Raw genomic sequence first — 15,381 nt, 5'->3', positions numbered from 1 at the left:
CTTCTTGACATGTTTATAACTTAGGACATAATTCTGTGCTGAAGCCATGCTAATGCTAATCACACAGTTTCATTTCTGCCTCAACTACATACCAAAAGCATTTCTAAGGAAAAAATGCCAGAATGGTGTTTTTATGAACAATGCTGCAGAGTTACCATTGCCACCACCTTCAGTTCACCCAAACCTGAGGTACGTCTATTGGATTGTTTATTCTCTCAATCAAAACTCACATCCAAATAAGGTATTTATTGTTTACAATAATTATGCCTACTTTACATATAAAATAAGCATCTCAATAATTTCTATTATCATGTTTCAGTATTAAATATTCCAATAGTTAATTTTTATTTTAAGCTGCATAATATGGTATGGGATGACAAATCTCAAAGCTGAGATATTCTTACCCAAGTAATAATTTATAAAATGCATTTTTAATTAATTGTCATAGTGAAAATGTGCTTGGCACATTCATTTATCAATGATACCTTTTAAGATTTTTTTTTTCTTAAGGCAGAGTGGATGATTTTAGAACAAGTATTTTTATTTGGCATTGTGACTGTCTTGACTTAATCGAGCTGCAAACTCTACGAGCGTTCTCGTGGGCCGCCCTGCCATGCCCTTCCGAAGATAAGGCACCTCATCTTTATTCGACATCACCCCAGCTATATCCAAATGAGCCCAGTGAGAGGCAGTCACAAATTCCTTCAGGAATGCAGCAGCTGTGCATGCTCCTCCAGCTCTGTGGGAAGCAGAAAGATGTATTGTTTCCAAAGCAATTCCAACAGCACGCACATTAAACAAATAGGTTGAAAGAAAGGGGCACGTGGAAGGTATTGGTTCATCTTACCTGCTGTATTTTCCAATGTTACTCACATCTGCAAGAGGACAGTCTGTGACTTGTTTTGTGTAATGCTCAAAAAGAGGCATCCTCCAAACTCTGTCCCCTGTCAAAATGCTGGCCTGAAAAAGAAACAATGATATTTTGAGCTTTTTTTTTTTTTTAACTGCACTTGTAAGCCCTGTTTTCATGCATGCTTCTTTTTGTTAAGGTTTTATCAGTCTAAAAATCTTCAGCCCAAGATATTAGGTTTTTGGAAATGCACTGTCTGCAAAACAAAACAGGCAGTCCTGCTTTTTAGGTAGTGTTAGCCAAAAGGCAACATCAAAAGACCGTATTTTTTAATCTGTTTTTCCTTTTCCCTGACAACAGAAATCCTTCCCCTCAGAGGCTTCTTTGATCCATCGCACTTTGGCCACTCACAAGGTCTCTCTGAATTTCTGTCTCCATGTTGTTAAGCAAGATCAATTATCTTTTTAACATGAACTAATTACTGCCAGTAGTCCAGAGTTTATGCATATGCAGTGAGTTATCGAAATACATATCTTTGAGATGTTTGGTGTATGATACTACATTTCACTGAAGAGCTAGTAATTAACAGTCAACATTATTTTCAAGTCAATACAGTACTGACATCATTCCTCTAAAAATTCAAAATGTAATAGCATCTTTCAGATTTGCATAAAGACTTTCAGTAATGTGCTAATTTTTCAGTAAGATATAACACTGAATTATTACTATTATGATTTGACAAAAATATGAGGCCTACCTCATAGAGGTGAGTCCAAAGCCAAGATGAATTTGTGAACACTCCAGTTGCAGCAGATCCCAATGCAACATCCATGGCACCTAAAGAAACACACCTTTAAGTTTATATGACAAAGGCAGCGGTGGACCTGAGCTATTCCCTGCATCCTGACTCCTCAAGAACTTTCAATTTTAAATCCCACTATCAGTAACAGAAATTTATTAGACTGCAAAACCTGAAGACTTTAGTACACTGACATTTCTGAAAGTCTGAACATTTTTAAAACACTTATATATTCTAATAAACACAAGAAATAATAAAAATTATATTGTTTCCCATAAAACTAAATTTTCTCATTTCAGATAGGTGTTTCTTCGAAATAGTTCTAAGATAATGTATTAAACAGTAACAGTATCCTCAAAGAATCCCCTAGTTACTCTTATTATTTTCATATAGAAAATACAAGTGAATTGGCTTTTTTCCAGTTTATAGACCTCTAGAATTTTTGAGCTGATACTTTCTCTTTTGTGAATTTCACTTCCACAAACTTTTGCACATCACATGAAAATTTACTTTATTAAATATTTAATTTATTAAAATAATCCTTATCAAAATATTAAACCCTTGGACTAGATATTTGATGCCCCAGAACTGCTTCTCTCATACCAACACTCAATCCTTAGTGAGATTAAAAAAAGAAGAAGAAAAGTAGTTTAGCAAAACATGTCAAAGAAATTTTTATGAGAGCCCTCCTTCTTCCTGCTTCTGAGGATCCCCGATGGGAATACTTTTATACAAGCCAACAATCCTAAAATCAGTTTCACTTCTGTCTGTTGAAATCTTCCACAGCATTTCAACTGGTAAAACTGATGGAACATAGATTAAAGCATTAGCAGAAAATCTACATAAGCATAATTATTTTGCTTAGCATATTCATTAAGCAACACAGTGGAGTCCTGTCTGAATCACTCTTCCGTGTTTGCTTTTATTTCAGCTACAGTCACCTCACCCATGACAGCTTGTTAGTGAATTCATGAGCTGCATCCACAATTGCTGGTTTTAGCATTAAATTTACAACTTCATTATTATACAGCTGCAGAGATGAAATAATTAAAACATGTTTCATAATGCCTAAAAGTATGCAAACTACACAAAAAATAGGAGGTGCTTCAGTCAAACAAATTCTTGGGGAATGATGACGACTCTCCTGTCATCATGGAGGTGTGAGCTAGCTCAGAGTGGCAGAACTGGCACTGGCTAGGTCAGAACTCTTCCATGAACATGTCACCACCTCTGCATGACACAGGCCTGGAGCTGAGAGGGCTCAGCTCAGAGATGGAAGAAGCACAGGGAAACACTGTGCAGAAACACTGAAGTCTGTGTAGGTTTTCCTGCTCTTGGCTCCAGCTGGGCTGAGCCAACCCAGCTTCATCTCCACTGCTGAGCATGTACCCTGCATGTCCCCTCCCCACTCCAGAGGAATACATGCTGTGCTCACTGTTGTCCTGAAACATGTAAAATCACCTCAGCTGCCTTTGAATTAACGTTGGGTTTGTATACACAGCACAACTAATCCACAGCCCAGCTAATGAGTAACACAAAATGGACTTCAAAATGAGCAGGGAAGGGACACTGCTTACCTGTTAATGTTGCAGCATTCACAATAGCCCTTGCATTAAAATTGTGGGCATAACAGAGAGCATCAGCTAACAGCAGTCTTCCTTCTGCATCTGTGTTATCTACCTTCAAAGGCAAAAATCAGTAAAGAAACAGATAAAGCACTGCAAATGTCTCTTTCACTGACGTATTTCTCACCTTAAATAGCTGTTGGATAGAGGCCCTAGAAACTTGAGGTAATGAAAATTTACTCAAACTACACTGAAAAAAAAAAAGAAAAAATATAGTATTGATATACAGTTATGTTTATAAAGTAGAAGTGTATCTGTAGCTGAAGTAAGTCATCTTTCAGCACTACAACCTCCTCTGCATGCTGGCTCTCTCTGTACTGCTGGCTCCTCAGAAGAGCCTAGAGGCTGGAGAGGTGTCTTAGGGGAGCACACAGACTGCATCATATGCTTGGAGCTACCAGCACTTTCTTGCAGATTTCTTCTTGGCGGAGGAATACATGCCCAGTCTTTTTCCCTCAAAGCAGAGGGTAACTGAAGTCAGTTTTCAAGATGAATGTCAAATGGAAGGTTCAGCAAGTCAAAAGTGGCAGAATCACAGAAATTCAGAAAGCCATTTTCTTCTGCATTAAATCAGTGATCTACAGCACAATGACTTCCAGCACAATTTAATATATTAGATGAGTATGGAACCATTTGTAATAAATATGAAATGTATCTTGTGTAGTGATTTGGCAAGCTCTTTGGACCAACAGCCCCTATGACTCAGAATTCTGATTGCATTGAGCATTTTGGCAGTGGAAAGACCTTGGTTACATCAGCAGGAAACTGATGTCTTACTCTCACGTCTTACTCCAGAGAGCAAGGAATTGTCCTGAAGGGTCTGCTAGATGCAATTACGGTTATTTGTTTGGACTTAGAGCCTGTATTTATGAGCATTGTAACAACCTCTTGTGCCAAACAGGCTTTTTTAGCATGTTCAACAAATGACCTTACTTTGCAGCTTCTCCTAGCAATTTATAAAACATGTCCTGTCTCTTCAATCTGTATTTGAAAAACTCCTATGATAGCAATTTCTCATTAGTAACATGCTTCTTACAATTTTAAAAACAGTACGTTTTCACTGCTTATCTTTAAGGGTTTTTTTCAAATGTACTCTGACTGCAGTCAACTTGCTTGATTAAACCAGTTCACTAAAAGTACTCAAAATCCAAGTTTCACATGCATACCTGTATTGTTTTTCCATTCTTGGCTCTAACTACATCCCCAGGCTTGTTCGCCTTACCACTGGGCATATTTTCACAGAGGGGTGCCAAACCTCAGAGACAAAAAAAGAATAAAGTGAATTATTAATTTTCTTCTCAGAAAAACTGTAGAAAACCCCCACTTTGATAAACTCCAAACACTTCCTTAATAAAACAGTACAAGTGTAATTTTGAAATTAAGCTCCAAAATCCAAATTTTCCCAGTTAATGAAAGACACATGGTCCAGTTTTCAATCAGGGAAACTCCTTTGCATGATCCACCACGAGGCTCTCACCTACAATACCACTAAGGTTTTCTTCTACATTTTTCCCTGACAAGTGATATCAGAGTAAACAGTATTTTATGTTTCCCATATATAATTATTCACATGTAAAGGAACTTCTTTCTGAAATTAAAAACTTCTCAAATAAACACTCTGAGCCATTCAAGCTCTGCTCATTGTATAATATCTAGAGTGGCCCAAGGACTTGTCACATAACTCCAGCCATACCAAGAAATGAGCAAAAAACCAGGCCCAGCGTCAAAACTGCAACTCTGAGTGGGATCATGGAATGAAAGGCACTTCACCACTCCTAGAGAAAACCCGCACCTGGCACAAGGTCCACAAGTGGAGCACCACTTTTCAGTGGCACGATGCACAGAGTGCCAGCCCTCCCCATCGCACACTTCGGTGAGGAATGCCAGGAGGATGTGTGGGCATCGCTGCCCTCTCCTGGTTGAAGCATAGAACTGACTACCAATTAACTCAAAAGTCAAGCTTCTCAAACTAAAACTTATCCTAGACCATGTTCCATGTCATTGCCAGTTGGTCTTGCCACAGTGTCTGAATCAGCCAATTTAATTCTACCTCTGCAGAAAAAAATAAACCTTTTTCAGAAAAAAAAAAAAAAAATCATTGCATGTACATTACAGTATCAGCAGACTGGTTTGGCTTGTTTTAGTTTTCTGCTGAGATATTCACCTAAGGAAACTAGAGCTGATCCCTCTTCCTGTTCAGTTGTGGCACGCATTCATGGAGGTAGCTCAGCACTCCCCATTCCTTTGTATTCCAACTGCTTATACAGAGATGCACATTCCTTCTTATAATGAAGGATCAGGATTTTTCAAAGACTCATTGAAAGTATCTTTACTGACAAGCATTTCCCACTTCAGATGTAAAAATCATACCGTCAAAGTCTTGGTGTTCCAATATTTTATTCAAGTAAAGAAGAGTAATTTTTTGATATGCAAGTAAAAATGGAAGAGAGGTTGAGCAAAGGAACATGAGAAGTAGGCGTAGAAGAGTCTGTGATGTTTGTACGTGGCTTTAGCATTGCTAATACTAGAAAAATACTCTCTCACAAAACCTTGTAGAACTAAGATTTTTTCCTTCTCCACACAAAAACACTTACCAATTATGTTCAAAGGTATATTTAGAGCTGCTGCTGTCACAATGGCTGAACAGACAGTTGCTGCCCCTCCCATATCTGCTCTCATGGCATCCATGCCCGATGACGGCTTCAGTGAAATGCCACCGCTGGAACAAACAGCCGAAGTTCGAGGTCACATACACAGGTGATGTTCTGTCCATCAGTATGTGTTAACATCAAATATCAGTAAATGCCAGACCTGGTGCTCCAAATACTTCTGCAACCCTACTAAGTACTGCAACCTACTAAGTACTGAAAGCAAGGTATCTGGGTTTTCATTTCAGATAAAATATTACTTCCTTGTAATCAGGAGACCATAAAAATCCAGGTAAACTGCAGTAGAATAACTCATTGGTCTTCTTAATAGCAGTGCACAAAACAATACACATGGTAAAAAGCATCATATGGATGGGGAACTGACTGATAAATTCTTCAGTAGTACATATGTGATATGGAAAGTAGTTATAAGGAACTGCTGCAAAGAATGAACTATTTTCTAGTTCCTTAAGCATCATCTAGATGTCCAGTGACATATTGCAATTCTAAACATGCAAATTCTTCATCCACAGGTTGTTCAGGACAAGAAAATAATAAGAGCACTTTCTTAATTTTTTTTCCCTCTGAATTTCCTTCTTCCCCTCACAAGATGATGGCATATTAATCCCTGCTTTGGACAACTGATGTCTCATTGCCAGAAAAAGCAGCACAAGCTACTATACAATGCAACTTCAGTGGAATGGCAGTGGAAGACCTGCTGAGCAAAGAAAAAGCATCTCCCTGCTGAACATGAACAGCAGGAAAGCATTTTTTTCCCCTAGTAATTAAAATATTGGCATACAAGCATACATACCTGTCAAACGTAACTCCTTTTCCTACAAATACCAACGGGGAGTCATCTGTATTAGCACCCCCTAAATAGTGAATCTCCAGAAAGATGGGAGGTTCAGCTGAACCCTTAGCTACACTCAGGAATGCTCCCATCTCTTGTGTTGTTATCCAAGATTCTGGTCTGAAATAGAAACACATATTAGTTTTGTTTTTTATTTTTTCAACTGAACACTTTGACCAAGGTGATTTTTTTAAAGAGATTATGATTCTTGAAGGTTTGTACACAAACCATTTCACTTCAGTTAGTTATTTTGGTAACTGTGGTTTAAATCCAACCACGACTACCTTTTTTGGTGAAGCAGAAGAACACTTCCTCAAAGTTGCTCTTTGACATTTGTTTTGCCTTGTTTAAAAAAGCCCAACAAAACAACAGCTTGCCTACAGTTTCTACATGATAAACGCTGATCTTTCACTTGCCTGTAAGTGAGGCTGTAGATGCTAAAGTTATGTGAAGTAACAATATTGCAGCAGGTTATATTTAGCTTTCTGCTAGCAAGATTTCCCCCAAATAGCCTCCAACATTTTCACAAGCAGTAAGCCTGTTTCCAGTATAGAGCAGAAAGTAGAAATTCAGGGACAAGAAGCACCAGCTGTGCAAATTCACTTGCAAAGGTTTTTATGGCTCCATCTCCCATTTTTAAAAACTATTTAAAAAATCCTAACAGTAACAGCAATAAATAGAAGGTGTTTTCTTACCACATCCACAAGAAAAAAAACAAAGGTATGTAAAAAACCCACCTGGGAAGAAAACAAAGGGTGCTTAATATTAGCCCTCTATTCACTGAGGCTTCTTTTCACAGCACATGTTAATTAAGCAGTAATTGACTGCATGACTAATTGGCAGTTAATGATTTTACTGCATCACAGTATCTTCTTCCTCTGCAAACTAGCAGCTTACTTAATGCGTGACCACAGACTGCAGTATGGGCACTCCTCATACCTTTTCCCCAAACATTTCCCCTGCTTTTGCCAATTGAAGTAGCAAAGGGAAAATGAGATTTGAATAACCTGGAAGGTATCTTATCTCTACTGTTATGGTCCTCTACTCTACATAGGAATCATTTCCCTGGAATTTACCTTATGTGGACTTTTACATTGCTGAAACTTTTGAGCTTCTGTTCAATATGTTCAGCAAATTTGATTGGAGTTATATAATTAGCTGGAGCCTCCATAAGGTACCGAGCGAGGTTCTGCCCCTCAGCGTAGATAACACCTTTCTGCCAGGCTTCACTTTCAGCACTAAACAATAACACATGATCAGAATTACAGACATTTGCAAAAGTAAGAAGATGTTGTCAGCATTCACATATTCTCATTCTTAAAATGCAGTATTATTAATATGGAGCAATTAAGAATATCACACTTATTTTACTACAAGGACTCTAGTAGTTATCTCTGGTTCTAGTCAGTGCCAAATACTTCCAAGAAAGCTAGGAGAATGCAAGAGTGTAGAGATGTAAAATTATCTATCCAACTCATTAGGTCTTATTCTAATCCTTACTAATCAAAGATTGGCTTAAATCCTTAAACACAAGGATTTTATAACACAAACTTTAATACCCCTTCCGAAGTCTGTAATCACATTACTTTTAACAGCCTTGAAAGTTTTTATTTACCATATAGTCTCCAATTCTGTTTTTCCCTTAACTGAAATATGATTAAGTGGTAAAAGTGGAATTGGGATCTCATTTCCCAGTGCACTCAAGGCACTTCACTAACAAAAGACAGCAAACATTTATAGAGCTGCCTGTGTAGGAAATGGGAAGTCTCTCTGATTACTTTGCCAGACCACCAGCACAAAACCTTTCATTTTACTGAGACAATTTACTTGCTTTGTAAGTTATCACAAAGCAAGGTATTGAACTAGATTTAGCCTCTAAAAAGGGCAGGACAATGATAGAGGAATGCAGGAGGAATATAGAAATATTGCCTGGATATGGAAGGATGTAATTAAGAAGCCAAATGTCAGCTGACACCGAAACTGGCAAGAAGTGGGAAAGGTACCTAGAGGATTTCAACAGGTACACCACCAGCAAAAGGCAGGGCACTGTTCACTTGCTAAATGGTGCAGGCAACCTGCTGAACATTGAGAACACTGAAGTTCTCAGTGCTGGCTTTGCATCAGCCTTAATAAAGACTTGCTTCCAGATTCCCCAGTTCTTTGTGCTCAGCAACAGAGTTTGAGGAAGAAGGGCACTCCTCATGACAGGAAGAGAGACCTAGGACTCAGCTTAAGGATGATGGACATACACAAGTCCTTGGTAGCAGGCAGCACATATCTGAGGATTCTGAGGGAATTGGCTGGCATCACTGCAAGCCTAGGCTCTTTCAGTTTAGGTGTAACTGAATGAGATCCCTGATGGCTGAAAAGCACAAATATGCATCGCTAAAAATGCCAAGGAGGAACTACAAGCTGGTTATCCTAGACTAATTCCTTAGAAGTCTGCAGAGAAAGTAATTTTGAAAGCCATTTCTATGTATATAAAGAAGATGGTCACTAGGAACTGGGGCAAATTCCTGACCAACTTAACTGAATTCTGTGATGAAAGGGTTTATCACAGAGGACCACAGTGGATGTAACTGATCTTAAAGGTCTTCTCCAGCCTAAATGATTCTGTGATTTTTCTTGACTTCAGCTATGTTTTCACATAGAATCTTTGCAGACAAATTGAGAAAACATGAACTGAAGCAGGAGTGTGTCTGAACACAGACACATCTCAGAGCCACAGACTAAGACAGTAACAGACAACAATCTCAAGATTCAACAAGGAAAAATGCAATAGGATACAAAGAAAAAAACAATCACTATGAGTGTAGTTAAGCACTAGAACAGATGGTCTAGCGAGGTTGCAGAATTTTCAACTCAGGAGATATTAAAATGGGACTAAACAAAGGCCTGATCAACCTGACCAAGCCTTAATATCGCATGTAATGTCCAGGTTATCCCTAATTCAAGTTGGAGCTCAGGAAATTCAAATGAGTAGGAGTTAAGAAGAGTACAGTTGCTTGCCCTATTTTTTCAGTCTTGTTTTTCTCATGCACAAGCATGCCATGCACATGGTTTTATAAATAAGCAAACAAACAGATCAATAAATAGGTAAGCTTTCCTTTGCCATCACCTTCCATGAAGCTGAGGAGTAACTACAGGCTTCTTTTTTTGCTTCAGCTCATTATATTCATGCAATCCAAGGACAGCACCTTCTGCAGCTGCTTGTGCATCTCCACAGGGGTCCACTTCCACAGCAGGGATCTCCAGGTCCTGGATCTGCCTGCAGCCAACTGAAAAATACAGCACAGAACTGAAGACCAACTATTACAAAGAACAGCAAAACAGGTGTCCCAGGTGATCAGTGGGACATTGCAAGGAAAAATAATTTTAACTCAAGATATCTGAGTTTATAAATAATCTAGTCAAAGAGATCATGCAGTAGAAAAATTAAAAATGCTAATGACCATACACTGGCAAATTTTTACTATAAATATCAGTTCATTAGCTATAATTATTAAAATGTTTTGCAAGAATAAAAAAGGAAAGATCACAGTTGTTCTGACTCCTTAAAGCTCATTCTATAGCAAAGCAAGTCTTTATTATTCTGGAGTGCTATGCATGATGACTATCTACAGGTATCAGATTTTTGTCATAATTTAGCTTTTTGCCAAGAAAATGACTGTTTTATTCTTCCAGGTTTGTTTATATACCCTTTTAGAAACAGTGTATTCCATAAATTCTATTTTGTTCCCAAGTAATTTAACAATGTGTTATGTCAGCTACAAAGTGAACATTAATTAACAATGTTAATGGCAGCTACAGGCTAGCACTTCGGACATACAGCTATCATCCAAACACAGACTACAAAGTTCAGTGAGAACTCTTAATTCTTTTTTACACACTTAAGATGCAACAGTCATCCTTGATTAAGATAAGTCTTCTTCTGTCTTCAACAGAAACCATACTGAATCATAGTACTGATGTTGTGAAAGACTTTGTTTTTAACACAAATATCTCAGTTATGAAATAAGTGGCAGTAGTAAATATACATGCATACTTAAGTACAGTGACCATAAAGTGAATTGGTGATGCTCCCTGGCTCCAAAATACTGATTAGACAAGTGTCTTTTCAATATCACACTGTTTAGGAAAGTTATTTGATATAAATAACTGCAGTTACCTGTCTTCAGGTTTGATTTACATTTTTGATAACTCCTTGCTCACAAAGGAAAAATTTATATGAGTATTGGTAACAAGTAAATGCATTTACCAAACCATGCAGTCAGTTGCACATTTCAAAACAAAGGTGTACCTAGACTTGGTCGTCAAAAATGGATCATGCTGCAGAACTGCAATTGCTTTACAAACAAAATGCTTAAAAAATTAAAAAAACCTGTTAACCTGCAACAGCTGTACGAATATTTTCTTTGCCTTCATTCCAGTTTTCTTGTTCATTTATTCCAGCATTCTTCTTACCCAAGCCAACTACCACCACACTGGGAAAGTCCTAGACAAAGCCGACACACAAATGGATTCACTTTCCTCATTGTTACAGCCACAGCAGAGTTGTTAAAAAGACTTTACTTTCCAAATCAATCCAAGCATAGCATTTAAATACATGCAGTACTTTTTCTATATCAGGCACTTTTCCATTCAGAATGCCTGCATGGTGCTGCTGTCCTGTGCTCCCAATCATTTGCCACAGGCATGCAGTCACTTATTCTGTAGTCCAATTAATAATCATGGGCATTGCACACAGCAGACAGGGCTTTATGCTCAATATATGAAAATCTGATACTCCCAAGGGCAAGCCTAAGAGTCCTGGGAAAGCAGATCCAGCTTTCGAGGTGTAAGAAAGGTCAGAACTTATCTGGAGAATTATAACTTTTTTGGCACAGTACTATGTTCAAGAAAATAAAATCACTTCAGAAGCTCAATGTGTTAGCTCATCTCAGGAGCTCTGTTTGCAGGACTTGCCAGGTAGCAAACCAAAGCTCTGCAGAACTCAGGAAAACAATGTAGCACAACACACTACATTCTTGCCTTGTAAGTTGCATGCAAGTGGAAGGAAAAAGAAGCAATGAGGATTAAAGGAGCCTTTTAAGAGTGAAGCCGAATTTGTATAAAACTCAAAGCTATGTATGTGAACATATATAATGTTCCTATAGCTCTTAAGACAAAATTAAGTTAGGCTTTCCCTTCCATCTCTGTCAGCCTCTAACAATAAGCTTTTAAACTGCTACACTGTAGTAAAGTCTTTTAGTCCACAAATGCTGAAACTTTTGTTAGCTTTCCAGAAAATCAGTAAAGCAGTTAACATTCTCCTGTCTTCTTTTGCAGAGATTTGCTACTCACTTCAGAGCCCATCCTGTATGCAGAACTGGGATAATGGGACCTTCAGTGCACTCACCTTCCATGAAATTTCTGAGAGCCTTATTACCAAGTCCGGTGTCACCTGCATGGGGTGTCCACACAGGAATTTATACGTGGTAGGCAATTCTCACTACAAATGGATTTATTTTGAATTATTTAAATAGCCTTAATGTAAGATTCAGTTAGACAGGAACACCTAATGTCACATCACATGCCTGCCTAGGCCTTAGCTGGGACTCCAAAAAAGCACAAATCATTCCATATTGGTCAGTCTCACATATGTGCATTAGTTCTAGCCTGGCTTCTCAGATGGCACCAAAAGCCTGACTTTGAGCAGATGAATCCTCATCTCACACCCTTATGATCTATTATGTCTGAGCAGACCAAAGTCCTGCTTGAAGAACAGTCCCATATCTTGTTTTCAGAGGTTTCAAGCATGTGAAGCCTATGAAGGGACTACCTTGTGTGAGAATGGTCAGGTCTGGAAGGTCTTTGCACCTATCAGTAACTCCTGACACACTCACCCCTCCCGGACAGAGGAGGCATGAAAGTCAGATCCAAAACTGCCATGCTTTAGCTCATTCGGGAAGCAGCTATTCAGACTACAGCACTTTTGGAGCAGACTTGTTCACATACTCTCTGTTTGCAGCACAGTGGAAGGAGTACAGGACAGTGCAAAAGGCTGTGCAAACATGGGCAGTGCAGAACAGGAGTTGAAATGGTCAGGAAGAGGGAAGAAGAGCAGGCCATTTATACAAGCACAGCAATGAACACAGCATAAAATTAGATTAAGAACAAACACACATCAACCAACTAGCACAAAAGTTCATACCTGATGCAAACCATGAAATATACGTGTTTTGCCTTTCTTCAAAGGTGGCCCACATCTAGGACACAAAAAGATTCTTTCAATACAGAAGGCCTTACCTGTGATATGTAGTTACAATACTACATTTACTCCATGACCACACAGTGTGCCACACATGCACTGGGATGCTTGGCCCCGTGCTGATTCAGAGCAAAGGATGGCTCCCAGGAAATTTTTGCATGTTTGCTCAGTGATTGGTTTTGTCATGGGAGCTCCCCTCCAAACTGTCAAAGCAAATACCAGCCTGACAGTGATATGGACACAGACAGTAATAATGGGGGGAAAAAAAAAAAAAAAAAAATCATTCCTACTGGTATTTGTAGGTACTTTAGTCCATTTCAGAGCCTTATCAGACACTTACAGGGACAGAAGTGTTCTCAGCTTTCCAGATACAAGCCTATCAAAAGCATCTCCTGCACTAGTGAACTGGGCGGCACAATCCTTTTCACTAGAGTAGACTCCCAGAACAAGACCCTAGAAAAAGACACGCGTTAATGTAAACAACACGAAATTTAGAGACCCATCAGAGAAGCAGCGAGCACACTGTTCAAACTATTGCTACATCTGTATGTATTTATCTCAGTTTATGAATTTATCTAAGGTGATGCACAGAGTAACACTTCAGTAAACCAGGATCAACTACTACAACTACTTTAAAGAGTGAAAAAGAAATCAGATGCAACACCACTGAACTTACAACAATTTTGCCGATCACATAAAGACAAGAACTCTTTTAATCAGTAATTTTAAGTACAAAAGAGCTTCTCCCCGCCAGCGCAGACCTCCAGTCTTGTTCACCCCAGAGGAGCAGAGAGAGCCGCACAGCTCCTGACTCAGCTCGGGAGGCACACGGGGGACTCAGCCGAGAGCCGCGGGGCCGAGCGGAGGAACGGACAACGCAACCCCGCCCCGGCTCTCCCCGCCGCCCCTCACCTTGCCGGCCGCGCCGCGGCTGTATCTCCGCGGCGAGGGGCCCCGCGCCGAGCAGCTGCAGGCTCGGGGCACGTCCCGGGCGAGGCGCGCAGGCACGCTCCGCACGCAGGGCAGCAGCATGGCCCCGAGCACGGCAGGCAGCAGCCGGCGGAGGAGCAGGGGCCGCAGCAGCGCGGCCGCGCCCGGCGCGCACGGCGCCTCATCAGCCGGCGCCGCGAGGGGCGGTGCCCGCGGCCCGGGAGCGCCGGCAGGGAGCGCGGCGCCGGAGCGCCCCCGAGCGGGCATCCCGCGGAACGGCAGCTGGGATTGCCTGATGGGCTGCCGGGATTCGCGCCACGGGGCGGATCCGCTTCTCGGAGGATTTCTGCCCTCCCTGCCAGGCTCTACATGGTCGCACTTCTCCCGGGGGTTTATCGCAGACTTAGGCAGCCCTAGTCTGCATACTGCGTACTTAATTTGCATAGTGAAGATCAAAATGTAATTTATTTAGGAAAAATAAAACTTCATTGCAAACGCATGTTATTTTCTACCAGAAAGCAGTAACAATTTCAGGCTGAAATTACAAAAAGAAATCAAAATGTGGTAAATTAACCCCACACAAACAAACAAACAAAAAACAGAAAACAAACAAACAAACAAACCCCACCAATGAGAATGACTGTGGTTATATCCTGTCAGGAAAATTCACAACAGAATATGGTGTCATCTCTGTAATATCAGAAGTAGATTTACACTCAGGAAAAATACTGCATGGAAAAGAACTGGTTGGAGTTTGCTGACAGTTACTGTACTGTCAGTCTGAACGTGTTGAACATGCACTGGACTTTAATTTCAGGTGATCCAGACATTTTTTGTTTCTTTCCCCGCCCCTGAAGTGTGAAGCACAGATTTTAAGTAATTCACTTTAACAGGTGAGAATAAAACACCTTATGACAATACGTATTACCTTTGCTTTTCCATACATCTTTAAGTGGAGTTACACTGTTAGACCAGCAGAACATGATGTTAGAGAAATGATGTTGGAGTTGGGCCTGTCCTCTAGGAGTCCATTGCACTTCCCACCTCACAGCTTTTACCATGAAGTGGTACAGAGACAAATAACATGTTTTATTAAGGACAGCAGCACTCAGAAACAATGACTGAGGGAAATTGCATCCAGTTTGATTTATCTTGTAAAAATACATTTTTTAACATTAAACCATAATATTATTTAAAGAATCAAAGTGGTAAATAATTTTAGCTTTGTTTATTTTGGTAAAGCTCTTGGATATAATGACCAGTTTTTTAGTTCTTTGAACTACATAGCTCCATAGCTTCTCTACATTCATATTGTTTCTATATATTATTCTGCACATACAAATTAAGTGGGTATTTTTGGGACATATGAAGTTGTCTTTAATTTCATGGAAAGATAGGATTAGACCCATAATGTCTTCAAAGTTCT

The 15,381-nt window shown here is 39.7% G+C and overlaps 1 protein-coding gene across 2 annotated transcripts; it reads right to left on the bottom strand.

Annotated features, from left to right (window-relative positions):
- Positions 1-527: 527 nt before the first annotated feature.
- On the bottom strand, positions 528-14,057 carry LAP3 (leucine aminopeptidase 3). Of its 2 annotated transcripts, XM_040065883.1 has the most exons (14): positions 13,938-14,032; positions 13,366-13,478; positions 12,969-13,023; positions 12,174-12,218; positions 11,165-11,270; positions 9,894-10,053; positions 7,852-8,013; positions 6,737-6,895; positions 5,869-5,993; positions 4,441-4,529; positions 3,227-3,329; positions 1,608-1,687; positions 848-960; positions 528-739 (listed from the first exon to the last, which is right to left on the bottom strand). In XM_040065883.1, the coding sequence occupies exons 7-14, from the start codon at positions 7,944-7,946 to the stop codon at positions 541-543; spliced, it is 963 nt and encodes a 320-aa protein (XP_039921817.1). In that variant the 5' UTR covers positions 7,947-8,013; positions 9,894-10,053; positions 11,165-11,270; positions 12,174-12,218; positions 12,969-13,023; positions 13,366-13,478; positions 13,938-14,032; the 3' UTR covers positions 528-540. The 2 variants fall into 2 exon arrangements, with proteins under 2 accessions (XP_039921817.1, XP_039921816.1); XM_040065882.1 differs by lacking the exon at positions 12,174-12,218 and having other exon boundaries at positions 13,938-14,057.
- Positions 14,058-15,381: the final 1,324 nt, after the last annotated feature.

This window comes from Hirundo rustica, chromosome 5, assembly GCF_015227805.2.
Source record: "Hirundo rustica isolate bHirRus1 chromosome 5, bHirRus1.pri.v3, whole genome shotgun sequence".
Taxonomy (NCBI): Eukaryota; Metazoa; Chordata; class Aves; order Passeriformes; family Hirundinidae; genus Hirundo; species Hirundo rustica.
This window is presented reverse-complemented; position numbering and strand designations above follow the sequence as displayed.